Here is a 24,359-nt window from a genome sequence, read left to right as displayed (position 1 = left end):
TGTGAATGTTAATGTGCACAAACAGGTTTTCTTTTGTTACCACTGCGCTCTGAGTCTTGACAAGGTGACTAGTGGTTATACAAGTCGACTAGTTGGTGAAATCCCTAGGCCACTCTCACAATGACAGGATCAAAGTTTATTTTATTTCTCCATAATGCCTTAAGGTACAACAAAGGTTTCGGCTATTTCGGCATTATGGAGAAATAAAAGAAAATAAACTCATTGTGAGTGTGGCCTAGGGGTTTCACCAACTAGTCCACTTGTATAACCACTAGTCGACACTGTGGAAGTAGTCGAACTAGTCAAGGTTTTAATTATTTTTAAATGTAATTATTATTAAGATATTATAAATCAGGGCAGTATATCTACAGCAGATATGCAGCTGTGGGCCCTGAAACAATTGTTCTCTTTACACATCCATGGGTTATTGTTGTCAAACAAATCATAGTTGTCAAATTCTGTTGTGCCTTCAGTGTGGGGCGCTCAAACAGCAGACATAACTCCTTAAATTGTGCTTATTTAATCCTTTACTGGTTGTATCTGAGATGTTTTTGATGACAATTGTGAAGTGTTAATGGATGAAAAAAAAAGATATAATATATCCGATATATCTCCACAACTAGTCGACTACATTGTGTTAGTAGTTGACAATTATTAAAATCCAGTAGTCGTAAATGGCCTAGTGTGACTCTTCCAATGTTAATGTGCACTTCATCATCAATGTATGATTATTGTCTAACTGTTTTGTTTTCAATTTCACATTTTCTTAAGTAAAACCCTGCAAAAATCACATGGCCTGTGCCTATGAAAAAAGTAATTCTACACTGTGTCCTATACATGAAGTCATGCAATACTTTAGTTTAAACAAAATGCCACACAGTACTGTTGTTTAACAAAAAGAAAGCTATACATACCATAATACTGTGTTCTTGTTAGCCTAATTTGTTCACAGCACAGCTATCTGTTTTTGTATTTAATTCTTGATTGGTGTTGTTGCAATAAATACATGAAATGAAAGTGGTTGGATTCAATTTACATAATTTGTTATCCCTGAGTCACTAGAACAGCTCAAAACAAAACAGAATTCAGTTAGGGGCTCAGTCTATAATTGATTTGATTGATATGCTGGCGGAGACCTGTGCTCCGTGGAGCACTTTTTCTTGTTAAATCTAATATTAATATGCAAATATTTAAACATCTGAATATTTGCATCTTTTGACCAGCCATCTCTTCCTTCAACTTCAAGTATGACCTAAAACATTTCATTGATGTGAAAGGCCTGGTGGCGTGAAGGTAAAGCAAAGGATTCAAGTGCAGAGGATTGACGGTTTGAATCCTGCTTATGGCTATTATAGTTTTTTTTGTTCAGAAGAGGAGGAGGATAGATTTAGCCCGCCTTCCTCAGGTTGTAGAGGGAGGGGCTTAAAATTAATTTAAAAAAAAAAAGTTTTTTTCCTCTTTTTCTTACTCAATTCTCTGTCTTCTTTCATCTCCGCCATCTTGTGCCGTTGCTGCGGGAATCTCGTTCGTATCGAGGCTTCGCTGCGGGAATCTCGTTCGTATCGAGGCGTCGCCGCGGGAATCTCGTTCGTATCGAGGCGTCGCCGCGGGAATCTCGTTCGCACCGAGGCGTTGCTTCACCATCTTTCGATTTTTCTTTCACCATCTTTCGGAGTTTATCTTTTACCATCTTTCGGGGTATCTCTTTTACCATCTTTCGGGGTTTTTCTTTCACCATCTTACGGAGTTTATATTTTACCATCTTTCGGGGTATCTCTTTTATCATCTTTCAGACTTTCTCTTTTATCATCTTTCAGACTTTCTCTTCCACCATCGGTGAGATTTGAACTCACAGTCTTTGCCCTCTGAGGTGGTGATCTTAACCACTGCGCCACAGTGGTTCATACTTTATCTGTCCTCTTGCACAGTCTTCACTGAACCATTGTTGGCTCTTGTGCTTTTATAGAATTGTTCAGTTAAGACTGTACAAGAGGAGAGTTCTAGTATGAACCATGGTGGTACAGTGGTTAGGATACAGGACTTGTAATCCGAAGACTCCTGGTTCAAATCCAGCAACGACATTTCTTAAGTTTTAACTGGCTCTTGTACCTTTATGGTAAAACTTAAAGAAATGTCCTTACTGGGTTTGAACCAAGGATCTTCAGGTTGCAAGTCCTGTATCTTAACCACTGTACCACCATGCTTCGTACAAGGACTGTCCTCTTGCACAGTGTTCACTGAACGATTGTTGGCTCTTGTGCTTTTATAGAATTGTTCAGTTAAGATTGTGCAAGAGGAGGGTTCTAGTATGCACCATGGTGGTACAGTGGTTAGGATACAGGACTTGTAATCCGAAGACTCCTGGTTCAAATCCAGCAAGGATATTTCTTAAGTTTTAACTGGCTCTTGTACCTTTATGGTAAAACTTAAAGAAATGTCCTTGCTGGGTTTGAACCAAGGATCTTCAGGTTGCAAACCCTGTATCTTAACCACTGTACCACCATGCTTCATACAAGAACTGTCCTCTTGCACAGTCTTCACTGAACGATTGTTGGCTCTTGTGCTTTTATAGAATTGTTCAGTTAAGAGTGTGCAAGAGGAGAGTTCTAGTATGAACCATGGTGGTACAGTGGTTAGGATACAGGACTTGTAATCTGAAGACTCCTGGTTCAAATCCAGCAAGGACATTTCTTAAGTTTTAACTGGCTCTTGTACCTTTATGGTAAAACTTAAAGAAATGTCCTTACTGGGTTTGAACCAAGGATCTTCGGGTTGCAAGTCCTGTATCTTAACCATTGTACCACCATGCTTCGTACAAGGACTGTCCTCTTGCACAGTCTTCACTGAACGATTGTTGGCTCTTGTGCTTTTATAGAATTGTTCAGTTAAGATTGTGCAAGAGGAGAGTTCTAGTATGCACCATGGTGGTACAGTGGTTAGGATACAGGACTTGTAATCCGAAGACTCCTGGTTCAAATCCAGCAAGGATATTTCTTAAGTTTTAACTGGCTCTTGTACCTTTATGGTAAAACTTAAAGAAATGTCCTTGCTGGGTTTGAACCAAGGATCTTCGGATTGCAAGCTCTGTATCTTAACCACTGTACCACCATGCTTCATACAAGAATGGTCCTCTTGCACAGTCTTCACTGAACGATTGTTGGCTCTTGTGCTTTTATAGAATTGTTCAGTTAAGAGTGTGCAAGAGGAGAGTTCTAGTATGAACCATGGTGGTACAGTGGTTAGGATACAGGACTTGTAATCTGAAGACTCCTGGTTCAAATCCAGCAAGGACATTTCTTAAGTTTTAACTGGCTCTTGTACCTTTATGGTAAAACTTAAAGAAATGTCCTTACTGGGTTTGAACCAAGGATCTTCGGGTTGCAAGTCCTGTATCTTAACCATTGTACCACCATGCTTCGTACAAGGACTGTCCTCTTGCACAGTGTTCACTGAACGATTGTTGGCTCTTGTGCTTTTATAGAATTGTTCAGTTAAGATTGTGCAAGAGGAGAGTTCTAGTATGCACCATGGTGGTACAGTGGTTAGGATACAGGACTTGTAATCCGAAGACTCCTGGTTCAAATCCAGCAATGATATTTCTTAAGTTTTAACTGGCTCTTGTACCTTTATGGTAAAACTTAAAGAAATGTCCTTGCTGGGTTTGAACCAAGGATCTTCGGATTGCAAGCTCTGTATCTTAACCACTGTACCACCATGCTTCATACAAGAATGGTCCTCTTGCACAGTCTTCACTGAACGATTGTTCGCTCTTGTGCTTTTATAGAATTGTTCAGTTAAGAGTGTACAAGAGGAGAGTTCTAGTTACCAAGGTGGTACAGTGGTTAGGATACAGGACTTGTAATCAGAAGACTCCTGGTTCAAATCCAGCAAGGACATTTCTTAAGTTTTAACTGGCTCTTGTACCTTTATGGTAAAACTTAAAGAAATGTCCTTGCTGGGTTTGAACCAAGGATCTTCGGGTTGCAAGCCCTGTATCTTAACCACTGTACCACCATGCTTCATACAAGAACTGTCCTCTTGCACAGTCTTCACTGAACGATTGTTGGCTCTTGTGCTTTTATAGAATTGTTCAGTTAAGAGTGTGCAAGAGGAGAGTTCTAGTATGAACCATGGTGGTACAGTGGTTAGGATACAGGACTTGTAATCTGAAGACTCCTGGTTCAAATCCAGCAAGGACATTTCTTAAGTTTTAACTGGCTCTTGTACCTTTATGGTAAAACTTAAAGAAATGTCCTTGCTGGGTTTGAACCAAGGATCTTCGGATTGCAAGCCCTGTATCTTAACCACTGTACCACCATGCTTCATACAAGAACGGTCCTCTTGCACAGTCTTCACTGAACGATTGTTGGCTCTTGTGCTTTTATAGAATTGTTCAGTTAAGAGTGTACAAGAGGAGAGTTCTAGTTACCAAGGTGGTACAGTGGTTAGGATACAGGACTTGTAATCAGAAGACTCCTGGTTCAAATCCAGCAAGGACATTTCTTAAGTTTTAACTGGCTCTTGTACCTTTATGGTAAAACTTAAAGAAATGTCCTTGCTGGGTTTGAACCAAGGATCTTCGGGTTGCAAGCCCTGTATCTTAACCACTGTACCACCATGCTTCATACAAGAACTGTCCTCTTGCACAGTGTTCACTGAACGATTGTTGGCTCCTGTGCTTTTATAGAATTGTTCAGTTAAGAGTGTGCAAGAGGAGAGTTCTAGTATGAACCATGGTGGTACAGTGGTTAGGATACAGGACTTGTAATCTGAAGACTCCTGGTTAAAATCCAGCAAGGACATTTCTTAAGTTTTAACTGGCTCTTGTACCTTTATTGTAAAACTTAAAGAAATGTTCTTGCTGGGTTTGAACCAAGGATCTTCGGTTTGCAAGCCCTGTATCTTAACCACTGTACCACCGTGGTTCATACTCAAATAGTCCTCTTGAACAGTCTTCACTGAACGGTTCTATAAAGGTACAAGAGCCGGATAAAACTTAAAAGATTGTCCTTGCTGGATTTGAACCAAGAATCTCTGGAATGTAAGCTCTGTATCTTAACCACTACGCTACCATAGGCCTTACTAGGACTCTCTTCTTGGACACTATACTCAACAATTTTTATAAATGTACAAGAGCCAGGTAAAAGTTACAAAACTGTCCTGGCTGGATTTGAACCAAGAACCTTTGAGTTGCAAGCCCTGTATCTTAACCATTGTACCACGATGGTTCATTTTAGAACGGTCCTCTTGCACAGTCGTTACTGTACGATTCTATAAAGGTACAAGAGCCAGGTAAAACTTAAAGAAATGTACTTGTTGGATTTGAACCAAGAAACTCTGGTTTGCAAGCTTTGCACCTTAACCACTGCACTACCATGGCCCATACTAGAACTCTCCTCTTGCATAGAATACTGAACTATTTTATAAATGTACAAGCCAGGTAAAAGTAAAAGAAAATGTCGTGGCTGGATTCGAACCAAGAAGCTTCGTGTTGCAAGCCCTGTATTTTAACCATTGTACCACCCTGGTTCATGGCGAATATACTCTGTTCTCTTACACACTCTTCACTGAAAGATTCGATAAAGGTACAAAAGCCAAGTAAAACTTGAAAAATTGATTGTTGATAAACCAAGAACATTCTGTTTGCAAGCCCTGTATCTTTACCACTTCACCACCATGACGATAAATTTGAGTGTGTTCTCTTGTGCACTCGTCACTGAAAGATTATGTAAATGAACAAGAGCCAGGTAAAACTTGGAAAAATGTCCTTGCTGGTTTCAAACGAAGAACATTCTGGATTTGAACTAGAAATCCTCAGGTTGCTAGCCCTGTATCTTAACCATTATACCACCATGGTTCATTCCAGAACTGTTCTCTTGCACACTCTTCACTGTACGATTCTTCATTCACTGCAAGATGATCAGTGTCTTGCTCAAGGACACTTTGACACCAACTCTGAGGGAGCCTGGCATCAAACTAGGAAACTTCGGTTTCCCAAGCTGCCGTTGCTCCACCTCCTGAGCCACTGCCACCCCAAAGGCTGGCCAAGAACCATGTCTTAGACATAACTTCTGTACCACCACTGAACAGTGATATTGACCACTGGATGTCTAACCAAATATCTCTCTGAAAAAGATTTTGTAGCAATGACATTACCTCTGACTTTCTATACAGTCACTATAGTCTGTAAAGATGCTCATTAGTATTATCCTGTAGTTAATACATCCCATTTACAGTCACCAGGGGGCCTGTGTGTTTCAAACATTGAAGGGTGATCAATCTCAATACTCCCCCTCGGCCCTACCCCTCTGTTTTGCGTGTCAATGCATAAGGTCAGGTGTCCAGTTCGATGGGTAGTGCACAACCAAATGCTTGTAGTACATAAAAATACAATTACAATCACATCTTAAAAAAATGAAGCATTAACGCCTGGTTCAGTATTTTAGTTGATTGAAACCATAGGATAACTGTGTGCAAATAACTACAAATAACACTTGAATGAAGGCCTGGATGGCAACATTGGTAGAATACCCAAACAGCTAGACCAGAGGGTGACAGGCCCGCCGACAAGGGGTATAAAGGGTACAGTTATTCCCCTTCCCAGGCCGGGGAGGCTGATGCAGATTGACCCTTAATGGGTCAATCTGCATCAATCTGCAATCAAGTACAGTATAACAATTTACTTACTGACTTTTAAGTATAAAATGAAATGTAGCTCCAGAAGATGTTTTTGTTCTTATGGGTGAGCTGAGATATTGGAGAAAGACTCCAGCTCAAACTTAGTGAAGACCAGCATAATGGCAGCAATGACAATAAGTTGATAGAGAAGAAGAAACATTGCACATATCTAAGCATGCATACCATTGTCTGAAAGACTCAAAGAGAAATGCAGATCTACAACTGTTTGCACATAACATGTTCTATAAATCTAACACTGACTACCAACACAGTAGTATATCTACCAGTCCAGCGGTTCTCAAATGTTTTCATATCAAGGACCCCCAAATTAACATTTATTTGGTGGACCCGTCGTGGACCCCCATGAAAATGTCTCGTGCCAGGGTCTCCCACAAAATATTTGTGTTGTTAAAATGTTTCAAAAATATTGGAAAATTGTCAAGATAATTTCAAGATAAAACAATGTGTCTGAGATTGTAGATCGGCTATTTTCAAATAGCCGATGTATATAGGGTTAATGCGGTTAAACTGATGTTGATACTACAGAGTATATCAACAAGTTTTCCTGGGGACCCGCTGGAACCCCCTAAACCTAAAGGACCCCTGGGGGTCCTTGGACCCCACTTTGAGAACTACTGCACCGGTCTATGCAGAGGAGTAGGGGAACCTTAGCAGAGCAGCCTGTGCTGGGCCTATCTGCAGGGCTTTGAGGTCTACAGAAGTGGCTGGGGCCAGAGAACTACTATTAGTACTCAGCACCACCACAGCCTGGGACGGGAGACCCGGTTCAGTCAACTCCACCCTCTCTACAGCTCCGCCCCAGTTAAACACCGCCAGGTAGCGGGGGCTCTGGTCCCAGGTCCGCAGGTACGCCATGGAGGAAGAGGAGTTGAAGAGTGGGACAAAGTCTCCATAGAGGAGAGAAAGTTCCTTGTCTCGCAACGCACTCAGCGCGCTGAAGAAGCTGCGACAGTTCAACCTCTGGTCTGTCTCCTCCTGCAGAGGAAAGAACAACATTCGGAGGTTGTAAATGTGAAGCATGTTAATTCATTTAATGCTATTATTTATATATGAACATGAGAACATTAATGTAATGCTATTATTTATATATGAACATGAGAACATTAATTTAATGCTATTATTTATATATGAACATGAGAACATTTAGATAAAATTAACCATAAAAATGTATATAAATGACAGTGGTCGGTTTAAACCTGGCTTATAAATCAGTGGTCCTGGGGGGGGGGGGGGGTCTTGAGCTAAATTTGTTCTCTTTCAATGTTTTTATTGATTTTTTAACAGTTAAGTGCACAACACTAGACACATAAGACAACATAGTCACGAATAAATAAATAAAAAGACAGAAAACAACAAGCCAGCAACCAACAATTGAACGAAAATTATAAAAAGAATTAGAATTATTAGTAGTAGTTGTGTTTACTCCTCAAATACAGTCAGACTTCTCATATATTGGTCACACCCATACAAATTACTCTTTTCCATTCTTCTTCCAAAAACCTTGCAATTGGTGACCAGCCTCTTAGTACATGTGATAACCTCTCCATTGGTAATATGGACATGATTTTCTCATCCCATAAATTTATATCAGGGGGATCCTCATCTAACCATTTTTGTAAAATTGAAAGCCGTGCGGCATACAAGGCTATTCCTAAAATGTATCTATACCCACTTTCGTAATCTGAATCCAAGCCCAGTATACAGTTCATTGGGTTTAGGTTTATCTGTATCCCAAAAACTTTCATTATCTCCCTTTGAAAAATTAACCAGAAATTCTCAATTTTGGGGCAGAACCACATCAGATGACTGTATGTACCAATACTGTTTTTACATTTCACACATTGCCCAGTACACGTAGGATCATATTTACTACGTATGGCTGGAGCTAAATTTGTTAACAAAATCATCACAGTACTTCACTTTATAGGCGGCTGCAGTTATGAAAAAAAAGCACCTAACCCAAAACTAATTGCAACAAAACGTTTTTCAACTGTTTCTTGCAGTATTAGGTGTCCCTAAAAACATACTCAAAGTTTACCAAAGTTTGAGCACTGGAAAGGTGTTATTTTCAAGATGGCGTCCAAGATGGCCAAAAAATCTTTAAAATAACCTAACTCCTTCATTATTTATCCTAGACAAGTACTTTTTTGTGTCTTACCCTATGTTTTGGGGGCCTAGAAATCCACTGGAATTGTCCAAATTGCAGAGATACAATTAGATAATTGTGAAATCCAATATTTTGTTTGTGACTCTATTAAAACCCTCTGAAATGGTCACCCGTTTCAAGTTAACTAAACTAATTATGCAATAAACTAGTTATATTTTTTTTTACTGGAACAAGGCTTCAAGATATCCTTAAAACACAAGTCACAATTTTCATTTTTGTCAATTTTGTCATTCAGAAGGTGCATGGCAGAGAAAGAGAATATTGTCAGTTGATATAGTATTGCATGCAATATTGAAAGGTTTTGGATAGCTCTGTGGATCAAATGTGAATCAAAGTGTCATCTTGTAGACACAAGATTTTGAAAAACAATAAATAGATTTTTGAAGAACTTTTTAACACATTAGGAAGGCAATCAGTGTGAGTGAGTAAAGAGGGGTGGGGGTGGCTACGGAGGTTAGTGAAGAGCTGTCAAAACCCATGTCTCTACTGGGGGCCTAGGCAGAGGGGAGTATGCGGGGTAGGGTTGTGTGAGGAGGTAAAAGGGGGTCTGGTGTAGAGTTTAGAGGGCCTAGGGTTCCCCTCAGGTGGGTGGAGGGGAGTATGGGGAGTGGGGGTCACTGGATTGCTCCCTGGGCACTTGGAGCACAGAAGAGCAAAGTTATAGGAGCCAAGGAGACACTGAGCTTCTCTCCCCCATGTCCGAGGTGCAAAACCTCCAACAGTTGGCTCAGACATGTTAAAGCTATAGTGGGGCACTTGGGAGCTCAGGACGAGTGCTCATATGCAGTTAAAGAGAATGGGGCTTGTCGGCCCCTGTGGTGGTAGTTCTAAGACCTCCACGTTGTGCATCGCGATAGCCAAATTCCAATATTCAAATGTCCATCATCAAGTCCTCCACTCCCGCCTTAGCCCTGCCTCGGAGGCAGGAGGTGAGGAAGCAAGGAGCGTAATTTTTAAGTGACAGCAATTATGACGTGTCACACAGTTGGATTGCTGGACTATTTCGGAGCTCGGAGGGTTGTCATGTGGAGGAGGAGAAATTATATGCCACCACGCATTTCAACAAAGACAGTTCCGCAAACGATACATGAAAGATATACAGTACTTGTATCTTGCCATATTTCACTCCAAGTGGCTTAGGGAGCCTGCGCTCACCTGGTTCTCAGCAAGTCCAAAAGCAAATTAGCATTTGGGATGCAAACAATTTCTAAGTCACGCTGGAGGACGGAGTGAGGAGGAGGCAGAAATTAAGGTTATGCGTTAGGCTGAGAGGAGTGTCCCTATGTCCCCTGGCTCACTGGATAGTCCCACTGGTGCCAAGTGGACCTCCATGCTGGCTCCTATGCCCTATTGCACTCGTGAGTGGCCATAGTTAGTGAGGAGGGACCCCCCATAGTGGTGGTTGTAAGACCATGTGGTGCATGACTGTGTGTCAATCATCCTGGGGGGGCGGGGGGGGGCCTGACCCCCAGTTTGGGAACCACTGCCCTAGGGGACTAGGATTATTATTTTATTTTTTGGCAGACACCTTTACAAACAAAATAGTGAAGAAACTTCTCTGTAAGGAATTTCTTCCAAGATTTGTGTAACATTCCCAGTCTGTGAGTTACAGCCATGTTTTTACAAATGTCACAGTACCACCCAATAATAATGAATTTATTCCTTATTGTTATCCAAAGAAATCTCCTGAAAGCTTCAACAGTGAATTCATGTATAGGTGATGAATTCACCAATCCTGGGCATTATGGCACGTAGAAAAGGGAGAAATGTCCAATTACATTGTTAAATATGCTTATAACCATGCTTATAACCAATTTCTTTATAATTCTATACTTGCAATCACTTGAATATAATTTATATTATGCTAATTAGATCCAAGATCACCAAAACCTGGGGTTAGGCACCAAAATTACTTGTCTAGGATGAATAATACAGGAGTAATGGTATTTTAAGGATCTGACGGCGGCCATTTTGAAAATCGGACCTTTCTAGTGGTCCGATTTTGGTAAACTTTTGATATGTTATTAAGTACACCTGATACTACAATAAACCATTGAGAAACCTTTTGTTGCAATTTTTTTTGGGTCAAATCATAACTGCAGCCGCCTATTATCAGTATTATATACGGTTGGCAATTTTTGTGTAAAATATGGAACTTTTTTTTCCTTTTTCATTTTGGAAAGAATTGTTATGAATAACGTTTCGAATATTCTTTAATTTTTTAACACAAATCTTCTGTTCTGGGGGTCCCTGGCACAAAAGAAATGGGGGTCCGTGGCCAAATACATCAATTTGGGGTCCTTACCACTGATATAAATGAACATAGCTATACTGTATATGGTCTCCCTGCTCTTCTATTGAAACAGTTTGATCCTGTGTCTGGTTTGACATAACTGGGTGACAAGTGAGATTTAGAATTGATTTTAAGATCCTACTGACAACTTTTAAAGCCTTGCGAGGTCTAGCCCCCTCGTACATCTTAGACATGTTGACACCACATCAACCTGGGCGCAACCTCAGATCGTCAGGTAAGGGTCTCCTGACTCCCTTTCAAACAAACCTAGTCACTATGGGCGATCGGGCATTTACAGCCCAGGCACCTACTCTCTGGAACGCCTTACGTTTTGAAAAGTGCTTTATAAATGAAGTTTATTATTATTACCCGCTTGCAAAGCTGGCGGGTCTATATTCACTCTGACTCTGACCCGACAGATTTCCGACATGTATTTGTGTATTCGACACTTTTTTTGCGTGATTGGCTGTCGTTTAAGCCAATGGGATACGTTCCCATACTCTGAACGGGCGGCCTCGTCCTCCCAAGCTATGGGACTAGACACGCCTCTGACTGCCCATGAAGACAGTCTTCTCGGGCTGGCTGATTTTCCAGAAGAGCTGAAATGAGCAATGAGCAAATGAAAAAAAAAGTCTAAAATATTCTAAACCCACTATAGCAATCTGGTAATATCAGGCTACATATCACTTAAATGTCAGAGCTTAACTCGGCATGTAAATATGATATAAATGTGTTAATGTGAAGTGGATTCCTTCCAGCGCTAGCCGATTTTGGCTAATAGTAACAGCAACTAACTAACAGTTTTTAGCCAAACGCGGTCATGTCCGCTCTCCATTAGTTCTCGACGCAAGTCGCGTTATTACACCCGTAATTTTCATGTATTGTACATCCCACAATAACATGTATTAACCATGTTATGGTGCTGTAATGTCTTTATATTTTCGCAACATAATACTGTCTTTCACACGGGAAAAAAACATCACTTCCGCATTTTCTTCTTCGCTGGTCTAAACAAAGACACGGTTGCCAGATTTATGAGAGAGAAATAAGCAACCAGGTCAATGAAAACAAGCCAAATATTTAAGTGACTATTAGGCTACTTGAGCACTTTAAACCTATATGCATCGGCTATTTGAAAATAGACTATTTGGAAGTAGCCGATCTACAAGCTCACAACAAAATAATAACAAATAAAAAGCAACTACCAATATTTACAAGCAACTTTACAGAACACGAGGTCGCTTAAAATTAGTACACATGGCAACACTGTGTGTGTGTGTGTGTGTGTGTGTGTGTGTGTGTGTGTGTGTGTGTGTGTGTGTGTGTGTGTGTGTGTGTGTGTGTGTGTGTGTGTGTGTGTGTATGAATGAAAAACAAGCGCCGAAACAAGCGTTTTTTCCCAAACAAACACATTTACACTTGCGTGTGTGTCACCTACATTGTCAATCTATATACCATTTTAAAGGTACGTGCCTTGTGCTTAAAATGATGCAAACCATTCCAAGATTGATGATGCTTTTAGCATCAAAACTGACGCTAAAATCAGCGTGTTTAATGCATCATTAAAATAGCAGATCTACAAGCTCACAACGCGTCGCCGCCTTGTGTGCTTGTAGATCTGCTCTTTTTCATTTTTTATTGAATACTTGAATTAGAAAAGACATTAATGAAACCAAATGGACCCATTTGGGTATTTTGTTCATGTAAGCCAGTAGTGGAAAGGGCAAACTTGCATGAAATTAAAAGACACGTTGTGAGCTTCACTTTTACAAAGGCTATGTGGTATCTGAAACCCACAGACTTCACTATGGTCTGGTAAAGGTTCTACTGCACTTTTCGTTAACACACACACACACACACACACACACACACACACACACACACACACACACACACACACACACACACACACACACACACACACACACACACACACACACACACACACACACACACACACACACACACACACGCACACACACACTTTATATTGGTAGCCAACCGATGAACCTCTCTGTGAAGTCCTTTCGGTTGCATTGGAATGGCTGCGATTTCATTTTAAAGACCACTTTTACATTTTGTGCTGCAGATTGGGGCAAAAAAAGCCTGCCGCAAGCGGGGATATTATGACTTGTCATATCTTGTTATTATTATAAGTGGTACTGCCAACAGGTAAAATTTCAACATCTCCTCTGAGCAAGGAGTCAGGCTCTATCAGTGGTAAAAAATGTCAGCACTTGCCAGGAGACTGGGGTTTGAATACGGGGTGTAACATGGAAGTTACAAAGGGCAGCTTTTAAGTTTAGTTTTAATACTTTGGAAAAGTTCTGAGAGTTTTCTGCCCATAATGACCAGCTTGTAGTGTAAATGCACCACAATCAATTATTATTTTATTTTTAAAACCATAGGGAGAGATGAAGACTGATGAAGATACGTGGAAGAAGATTTGAGGATGCATACAACTTTGAAAAGAAGGCCGAGGTTAATGACACTTTAACACTTTAGGACTTTAGGAGCCCCCCCCCCCCCAGAGAGATAATTTGGCTTTTAAAGATTTAGGACCACCCTCACAAAAGTTAAACAATTCAATCACAATTCAATTAAAGCATTCCTCCAAATATTCTATCAATCCTACGTGTAGGACCCGCGCATCTGTAAGTATGCAAGTAGCTCATATGTTTATTTTCTTTTAAATTTAACTAAAGCATATGGAAACAAAGAATGAGCGTGACTCACGTCATGGACCGTCTGGAGAAAAAAAAAAAAAAGGTTCAAAGCTTTCAGCTGTAACAAATAGGCTAGTATGATGTGTGTCAAGTCATCTGTGGTGTCATGTATTATATTTACCTTTAGCGTTCCATTTAGCTCGTCCATCGGGTCCACAGTGTCCCAAAGCATCTTGGGAAACATTGTGTCCTTTAACAGAGAAATAGTTATGATTAACGGTTACCTAAGGGACAATTCATAAGTTTGTCTTCTCCCGACAGATAACGTCTGCAACTCTAACACCTGAGATTTGAACCTCGGTTTTCTGCGTGGGAGACCAAACATCTACCGCTCAATGAAGAGCCTGATATTGGGCTTATGAGCTCCAGACAGTACTACTCAATCGGTAGGTGTCCTGCCTAACACCTGAGTCTACATTTCTCAACTGAAGTGTAGGGAGATCACCTCCAAACACTGCAGATGTACTAGTATGTTGTATTAACGTACGCTATCATATAGAAGGGTTTTATTTTATTCATTAGAATAAACCCTGGGTTGTAGCTTTAAAGGATGTTATGGCAAAATGTAGATCCATAGAGTGCCTAAAATTGTTTAACATGCACCTACTGTAGGAGATGATTTTCTCGCTTATACCATGGTCACTTAGCAACAATATAATAACATATTCCACTCAAAATCAGAAAGTGATTTTACTTTTTAAGAGTTTAATTTTCTCATGACAACAACACCTGAGTATCAGACTTATGTCTGGAAAACAACTGCCACCCCTTAATAAATATGGGATTCTAATCCAATGGAGAGATTTATTCACCCTTCCAGTTAAAGCTAAATATTGTTAATCCGACTAGATATCCGACTAGACCATGGTATAATTAATTATGCAGTAGTATTTCTACTAGTTTATGGCGGAAGTCGATTGTATAGAAATGTAATATTTTCTGTAACGTAATGTTTGTGTACCAGGCAGATCAATGCTAGTACTGCATGAGTAGTAGATATTTAGTCTTTTACACAGGAGACACGAATCCCGGCTCATACTGTAAAACCTATGGATTGCACTGTGTGTGTGTGTGTGTGTGTGTGTGTGTGTGTGTGTGTGTGTGTGTGTGTGTGTGTGTGTGTGTGTGTGTGTGTGTGTGTGTGTGTGTGTGTGTGTGTGTGTGTGTGTGTGTGTGTGTGTGTGTGTGTGTGTGTGTGTGTGTGTGTGTGTAAGGGGAAAGAGGAAAGTCAGGGTCTGTTGGAGATGTTGGCAGCATTTGAATCATTTGGAATTTGAAGAAGTGACATTTCATCAGCCTCAGAACAGGTCAACCTCACATTCAGCGGCTATATTGTCAGTAATTTATCAAATATACAATCAATTTGACAGTAAACTTAAATGCCAGTAGTCAAAACAAAGCCAGCTGTATAGTGACATTTTAAACAGTTGCCGCTGTTTGCACATGAGTAGTGTTCTCACCTCATCAACCAATCCAATCTCATCACCGTAGCTGAAGACGGGTGTTCCTGGCAGGGTGAGCAGTAGCAGCTGATAGAACGTGACCATTGCTGGTCCAACCAGCGAAGCCAGGTGGCCCTGGGTCCGGTCACCAACATTCCAGGCCAGCTGGGTCTGGTTGTGGGACGAGCGTAGGAGCTGAACAGACTGAGCAGTAGCGTCGCTACCGCCCTTCAGCACCCCAGACAAAAGCAAGTCAACTCCTGTAGAAGACAGAAGATTGGACACATCCTCCGGAGTTGTCTTCTCTGTTACTCCAATCAGGACTCTGAACACACAGGGACAACAAACTGACCTTAACAACGACATACAGTACAGCAGTATACATTTCGACCATGTAAAATTATAATGATATAATGTAAAATGATTTCAGAAACTGTGGTGTGGGTGTCAGCCATATTTCTCTAACAATTTGCACATTTTATCAATGACAGTAACCTACAAATACTCTCCCACTTTATTTGTAGAATCATGTAGACTGGATAGGGCGCACAAAAACAAATATCAAATAAAATGCAATACAGCCAGTGGTGGGTTGTCTCTTTTCATTAGGACCATTCCATGTAGTCCATTAGTTTCAGCTGTACTGATCCCGCTGTGTGTCAAACTTGCGAAACCCTTAGATTGCGCTGCCGAAAAACATGAATGAATACTGTCGGTTTGTTCCACAGTAGATCTAAACTTTGCCTCGTAGTAAAGGGTTAGTAATGGAATCACCTCTTGGTGGAATCCTCTTCTGTAGCGTTCTGTATGATGGCTCGAATATCTGCCCAGAGGGACGGAACAACACTGGCCACATGCTCAACTCCCAACAACTGCACACCGTCCACACCCTGGTTCAGCCAGAACACGAGAGCAGGCTGGCGAGAGAAAACACCAGTGTTAGCATGCTAGGATAGAGGTTAGTGTGCTAGGAGACCTTTAACATACTAGGATACAGATTAATGTGATAGGAGACCTTTAACATACTAGGATAAGAAGTTAGGATGCAAAGAGACATGGTTAGGATGCTAGTATATATATAGCATGCCAAGATGTACAGTAGGTTAGGATATAGGTTGGGATTCATTAGACACATCTGAGGATGGTAGTCTTCAATCAAAATCTATACATTCACTATTGTCTTTTGCTGGGTGGCTGGACTTGATAGGTGGTTATTAGTTGAGCCGTGACTGATTGCAAAACTATTTTAATGAGGCTGTCTGCCTTTGTGTATGAAAGTATGTCACTCTGTTCACAACGATTCACTCAATATCATGATCTAATCACAAGGCAAGGCAGACTGGGGGCTTTCACATCAGTGACCCGGACCCGAATCCAAGTACACTGCACCCCAAAGCCCAGTTTGTTTGATTGGTGTCAACACAAATCACTCATGCCGAAATCCACTTACTAATCGATAACTAAACATTGGAAAGGGAGGCCACGTTGTTATTAAACTCTACTTAAAAACAATTAAATTACAACTTGCTACCCTTTAGGGGTAAACTCAAAACTGTCTTATTCAGATTTTAAACAGAGCTGAGCTTCCTCACCTTCATTTTCTCCGCCACACTGGTCACACTGTCGTTAGAGTACCATGGCCCTGTGCCCTGGTAGTTGGGAGTCAGATCCAGAACCACAGAAATGCCTGAAATACCAAGAAAAGACAGATTATTCATAAAGAAAACAAGAGAGATGTTATTCATAAAGGAACACATTTCTGTTTTCATATGTAATCATCCAAGGATTACATCCATCTGATGACTGTTGATGATTCATTTGCTGAGCATAGATGTTATTTGTTAGCACCACCATGATTCACATCCAAATAATTACACGCAGTCACACCTTGGAGCTGTCCAGTACAACCACAGTCTTCTACTGTGGACCACAGGGAGCTGCCCGGTACAACCACAGTCTTATACTGTTGGTCACTGGGAGCTGCCCAGTACAACCACAGTCTTCTACTGTGGACCACAGGGAGCTGCCCAGTACAACCACAGTCTTCTACTGTTGTACTGGGAGCTGCCCAGTACAACCACAGTCTTCTACTGTTGTACTGGGAGCTGCCCAGTACAACCACAGTCTTCTACTGTTGACCACTGGGAGCTGCCCAGTGCAACCACAGTCTTCTACTGTTGTACTGGGAGCTGCCCAGTACAACCACAGTCTTCTACTGTTGACCACTGGGAGCTGCCCAGTGCAACCACAGTCTTGACTTCTACTAAATGTCCACGTCAAACACAGTTGACGCTGCTCTGCTATTCATCAATGTGTGCCTTAAGATAATTTGTAGCATCTGGCTTGTCTTTTGAAGTATTGTGGACGAGTTGCTGGCTATGAGCTGTGGCCGTAAGTAACCACAGAGTCCCATCTTTACCGATTTCTTCTCTCCCTGGAGGTTGGTTGAGGCTGATCAGGTGCTTAAAGGCACTCTATATGTGATATTTTTGGTTAAAACTAAATATTTATTGTTAAAGATTCAAGCTCTGTATTTCGACAGTAATTGTTGCTATAGAGTGTTGGTCAATAACAGGGGTTGTAGGAGCCATGAATTGGTTTATTGTTATTATTATGATGTCTATGTTTGGTTATGTTGATTGTTTATATCACTGGTGTACGTGGATGATTGAGTGACGGGCATAGGGGCGGACACCTGGTTACCTCAAAAGCACCACCTGTTCACCTGCTGAGAACAGACAGACAGAGAGAGGGTGTGTTGACCGCTTTATTTGCTTTATTTATTTTGCTTTGTTTTGATCGCTGTGATTATCTTGCTATGAGTTTGGGCACCCTTTAGTATGTTCTTTATGTTGCTTTAATAAAACCCCTTAAAACGCAGTGTTTGGATCCAGCGAATCTTCCTTTTATTCGCGGAGCGTGTCAGACAATATACAATGGCCCATCTCATTGCCTCTCAACGACTTAGTTAGTTTGGTCTCCTACAGTCGCGTACAGGGGGTCTACTCTTTAGTAAACAGAAAATATTTTTTCAGGTGAGTTGCAAATGTCATCCAATAAGAGAGTTCCATTTTTTTTTGCTTTGTTTACTTGTTTCAGCACTTAAACTTTCACATTTTATCCTGTCTCCTGTATGAGTGTCCTCTCTCCTGATTGGATGAAATTAGTATCCTGACCTGTAAAGGTATTTTCCAATTTACTAAAGAGCTGAAGAGATGGGGAGACATAAACTCTACAGCAATGATTACTATGGGAATATAGATCTTATTTTAACAACAAAGAAATATCACTTACGCCACCTTTAAACATCTGGGTCAAGTTCTGATTCAGATGAAGATGTTTACGCTTTGTACACCTCACATTCTGTCCTCTGGACCCCATGTTGAGAACCAGTGGGCTAAAAGAGCTTCTGAACTTTTTGCATGTGGTGTCACTTTAAATGTTTTTGTGAACTGACCCACTGCTGTCATACACTATTTCTCTGATGATTATTATAACTAATTGGCATGATGGAAATACCTACTGTATGCTGTGGTCTGCGGTCAGGTCACAGCACCTCTGAATGTTACGTCATTTAATGCTAGACTTTATAGATAATCTTACCTTTCCTGTGAGCTGCAGTCAGTACACTTTTAAATTGTTCCAAAGTTCCAACCTCGGGGGAAATCTCCTCAAACCTCAGACTGACAGGGTCGTCGCCTGGGGCATCATGGATCGGACCCAACACCAGACCCTTGACCTTCAGCTTAGCCAAACTGTCAATCATCTTCTCCACCCCTACATCAGAAAAGTAAACACATCAGCCGACTGTCAGCGTGCATATGACCATCACCGGCAAACGGTGCGCTTCTTGTCTGTGTATTATCAGGAAATGCCAAGTCGTGAAACTCTCTGCTCTGCAGACTTTTCTAACAATGAAATTTGCATTATAGTTGTGTAATCTATTTAATTTGCACACATTTTGATTACAATGTTATTTGAAGTTTTGCGCATGATTATACCATAGGCTATACATTTCTTTCCAAATATGTATATGACTTTGCTGCAAACACAACCGGTGTAGCTGCCTGTATTGACTAGGTTGGGTAGGCTACGTATCAGTTCCACTGCAACCTGGTGTAGCTTTGAATGACCAACCTTTCAGATCCTGTGTGTCAGAGAAGGCTTGGATGTTTGTGATCTGATAGAGAGGTCCAGAGTTCCACCAGTTCTGCTGAGGGAGCGGTCTGCAGCCTGGAGCCTGGAGGATTATCACCACCGCCCCAAACAGCATTCCCAGCCAACCCAACCAGAACAGAACCAACAGGGTCCATCGTGTCCGCACCCATCTGAAACATGACAGAATATATACACCGAAATATACAGGCTTTAGTTGTATGAGATAGAAACAGTCATACTATTTATATAATAAATAGTATGACTCATTAAGCAAGCAACATGTTTAATTTAGACAACAGGACCACACTCAAGCAGTTCAGAGCAAAGACATATCCCCATCTACTGTATGTGGACAATAATATTTTGTAATCAAGAAACACATTTAAAGAATAAAACAAAGCAGACAATTATAATATTCATCATGTAAAGCAAGGGTTTCCAACCTTTTCAGGACATGAGCCCCCCAAAAAAATCATAATCGAACTGGGAACCCCCCACCCCGACAAGCACTTGGAATTTAGTTTGACTCGGTTCCACAGATAAATAGTGAAAATAGACAAACTACAAGCTCACACTATAATGCAACTTTCATTGTTAGAACATGTTACTGAATGGGTGACATTGAAACCGTCTTGAAGTTTCACGACTTGGCATTTCCTGGTAATACACAGACAAGAAGCGCACCGTTCGCCAGTGATGGTGACATTCCCACTGACAGTCGGCTAATAAAAATAATTATCATAATTGAACTGGGGACCCACCAACGACAAGCACTTGGACTTTAGTTTGACTCAGTTCCACAGATAAATATTGTGAAAATAGCCAAACTACAAGCTCACAACGCCTCGCAGTAGATCGGCTATTTTCACAATGATTGCCTCTTTCTTACGTAATATTTGACAATTGGTATAAAAGTTCATGACATTTTTACTTTAGAAATGAGCAGATACCCAGTATACACTTATACTGTATGTCGTTTTTTTTTTTTTACTGTTGAGTGAGAAAACAATGTTGCACATTAAGCTAATCATCTGGGGACCCCCCAACATCATTTGGGAACCATCGATGTAAAGCATGTTAATTATAATAAGAGCATAGCAAATACAGACATAAACAGAACACAGAAATGGGCAGCAATAAAAGCAGAGCAAATTACTATTTGAACATTACAAAAGAGTTCAGCAAACAAAAAAGCATAATCATAATCAATATGATCAAAAGGACAACCTAGTACCTCTAGGGTAGGTCAAGCAACAGGACAGTTTAACAATACACTAGTGCTGTAAAATGATCGATTCTTTTCTTAAGGATTATTGTTTTTTAATTGAATAATCAAGAATATTTTTTGTTTATTTATATTTGAACATGCAAATGAAGTTGATGATTATTTATAAATGACAAATAATGTAATAATATCTGATTAACTGGTCCTGTTGGACTTCACGACAGTCATGCTACTGTATTTAAAGACATGTACAAATAGCATAGTATGCATTTTATGTGTATTGTGTGTATATAAATATCGAGTGACAATCAACTGAAAAGTTGTTTCTCCAGAAACACTCGAAAAAAATACGATTGTTAAGACAACAATATGATAAGCTTACATTTCATATCACACCACATACTGTATGCACTTTTGTAACCTTTAAGGGGTGGGACCCCCAATTAAATGCTTAAAAGCTACACTTTTAAGCAGGTTCGTTGAAACTTGGTAAGGAAGCAAACAATATAGGGACTGAAAACCAAGGCTAAAATCGGTTTTAAAAGATGCGTCCTTTAATAATAAAAAGCCATGGTACAGTGGCTTCTAACATGTCCCACCCTGTGACCGCCGCTGCAGTCTGGACATCCTCCGGGCGGCATGCCACGTGGAGTTCCCCAGCAGGCGCACAGGGCTGCATTGCATTTCTGGGTACAGTGACTACCGTTGGCTCCCCACCGACCAGGCTGTCCCTGCCCACCCGGACCCCTACTCGCGGTAGCCGCCCTCCCTCTGGCCAGTCGGCAGTGGTCACTTCAGGTCCTCTCCTGGGTTAATCTGAGTTCCCAGAAGTTTTCGCCGGCTCGGCGAGGAACTGGGTAGATCACTCATGCGGATGATACGGATCACTCTCTCTGTGTCTCTCCCTTTGGTCTGTGTCTCATTTTAAAAGGTCACCTAATTGGACTGCCACTCCCCATACTCAAGGTGCACACAATTGCAATCACTTAGCTGCAACCTGCAGGCCAATGTCTGGAGCAAAGCTTTGGTACCTGACTCTGGCCAGAGCTGCCTGCCAGTCCTTTTGAATGGGGTTGTGGAACACCTTTCCAGAAGTCTCACAGAGACTGCTATAATGAACGTATCCATTGTGGCTGCAAGAAAGGGTGTAGGCTACTACATCCTGCAAGTGCAAAAACGCTGCCCTCAAATCCACTACCCTTTCAGCTCATGCTCAGACTACTGGGCTTCGAAAATGACACACGTGACTACATGCATGACTACACACATGACTACACACAAATTAGCTCTATATAAATACATTTTATTGAACTTAACTGAGAGACCGAGAGTGAGAGCGCATGCCTTATATGCTGTGTCACATTTGGGGAGGTGTCAGCTAAGGTGGGAATAATTTGTTCAGATAGGACATTGATTTTGTTAGGGGTAAATATCAGATGAGAGAAAATGATCACTATTCCACACTAGCACTGGAATATTTATTTTGAGACATTTGTCATTCTATTACACTGTAATAAAAGTGGTGGTAAAGTACTCAGTTCAATACTATTTCAATACTAGTATCAATACTGCAATGAGGAAGTAAAAGTACCAGTATTCAAAATGTACTTGAGTAAAAGTACAAAAGCATTGGCATCAAAATATTCTTGAGAACTAAAAGTAAAAGTACCCATTATGCACAATGTCCCATTTCACAAGTTTCCAAATGTATAAAATCCTTTGAAGTTGTAGATCGGCTATCTTCAAATAGCCAAAGTATATTATAGGTCTGAACCGGTTAATGTATGTTTTAAAAGTAACTAGTAATTAAAGTTGTCAAATAATTGTAGTGGAGCAAAAGTACAATATTTTCCTCTGAGAGTAGACGTAGATATTGAAAATTGGAAATACTCCAGTTAAGTAAAAGTACCTCAAAATTGTAGGCCTACTTAAGTACAGTAGGCTTGAGTAAATCTACTTAGTTACTTTCCACCACTGGTAGTAGGTACGCAAAGTAGCCTAGTGACATACAGTAGCCTACATCATTGGTTCTCAAAGTGGGGTCCGGGGACCCCCAGGGGTACTTGAGGGGGTTCCAGGGGGTCCCCAGCTAAATGATGGATAGGAAGCAAATGGACCCTTATGGGTCTGTAACTCGGAGAGTGTCCAAATGGAACCAAATGGACCCGCATTTGGACACTCTCAGAGTTAAATTAACATTGATTTTACAATATGAATTGGGGTCCAAGAGATATAAATGCCATTAAATGGGGGTCCGTAGCCTAATGCAATGCAAACTGGGGGTCCTTGAAATTAAAATGGTTGAGAATCATTGGCCTACATCGTCATTCGTAGGCCTATAATAATAATCAATCAATCAATCAATCAATCAATCAATCAATCAATCAATCAATCAATCAATCAATCAATCAATTTAGCCTATTTATGATCATCTCTCACCCAGGAGTCCCTGCAACTCTCAGCAGCTCCTCTTTGGACAGACCGGTGAATTTAACCTCAGCTTCATCTTCGGGGACTTTAACGTTCAATGTGCCGTTTTTCTCCGCCCCTGCCGTAGGGATAAACGCGGCAGCAGCATCCCCGTTCTCCCCGGCCTCTCCTCCTCCTCCGGCTATCGGCTGTTTCTCCTCCTCCGCCTCTGTCAGCTCAGCCTCCACGTCCGTCTCCTCCTTACCACCACCACCCATCATGTCCACCTTAGTCTCCTCGGTAGCAGGAGCCATAGTGTCCACTTCTGTCTCCTCTTCTTTGCCCATCATGTCCACCTCCGTCTCCTCCTTAGTCTTACCCATCACCTCTGTCTCTTCTTTACTCATGGCGTCGTCAACGTCTTCCAGTAAAAACGACACGATTCAAACGCACCCCGTGTCTGTCTGACTGTCTGGTTAATTGAATGGAACGGGGTGTTACTCCGTGTTGCCATGTCCGCTTATTATAAGCGACCCTGGGCTTGTTTTTCTGTAAAGTCGCTTGTAAATGTTGGTGGACTTGGACTGGTTTTGGGTTAGGGTTTTTGGGCTTGTTTCTAAAGTGTAGTTGCTTATTTGGGCTTATTGTTGTTTAAATCAGTGGTTTCTTAAACATGTCAAACTAAGGACCCCCAAATTAATATGTATTTGTCCTACAGAGACCCCCCCCCTACAAGATTTGTGTTGTTAAAATGTTTTGAATTTTTTTTCAAACATTTCCTCTTTTTTTTCAAGATAATTTTTTTCTTTTTTTGAAAATAGCAGCTATACAATCTCACAACGCGTCACATCGCTTGTGAGCTTGTAGATCGGCCATTTTCAAATAGCCGTAGCCTAGTTGCTTCTTTTGGGCTTGTTTTCATATACCTAGTTGCTTATTTCTTTCGCAGAATCTGGCAACGCTGGTGTTACTCTGAAGTCAGCATATCCATAGAATTCAGCTACTCCATCAATAGGGTCTGGTGGTCGCAAATCATTGGTAGCTACCGCGGTTGAAAATAATATTTGGTTGGATTTTTATTTTATTTTATTTAATGTAATAATTATATTGATTAATGTTGTAAAAATGATGAAAATTGTCCCCTCCTTTCTCCAAACATCTGTATCTTTTGACTCTCTGATATTCTTTTCGTTTTCTATCTGCTGGCTGTTTTCCTTATCTGCTGTGTGTTTAAAAAAAA

The 24,359-nt window shown here is 40.9% G+C and overlaps 1 protein-coding gene across 1 annotated transcript; it reads right to left on the bottom strand.

Moving 5' to 3' along the window:
* Nucleotides 1–7,323: 7,323 nt before the first annotated feature.
* On the bottom strand, nucleotides 7,324–23,526 carry slc3a2b (solute carrier family 3 member 2b; the record flags this gene model as incomplete). The annotated part of the gene is made up of 8 exons (XM_084044631.1): nucleotides 7,324–7,674; nucleotides 14,007–14,075; nucleotides 15,346–15,652; nucleotides 16,102–16,244; nucleotides 16,920–17,014; nucleotides 18,931–19,104; nucleotides 19,465–19,655; nucleotides 23,150–23,526. 8 exons carry the CDS (start codon nucleotides 23,524–23,526, stop codon nucleotides 7,324–7,326), a joined length of 1,707 nt encoding a protein of 568 aa, XP_083900757.1.
* Nucleotides 23,527–24,359: the final 833 nt, after the last annotated feature.

Source organism: Gymnoscopelus microlampas (assembly GCF_963454915.1).
Source record: "Gymnoscopelus microlampas genome assembly, chromosome: 20".
Taxonomy (NCBI): Eukaryota; Metazoa; Chordata; class Actinopteri; order Myctophiformes; family Myctophidae; genus Gymnoscopelus; species Gymnoscopelus microlampas.
Note: the sequence above shows the minus strand (reverse complement) of the source record. Positions and strands in the feature narration are given on the sequence as shown.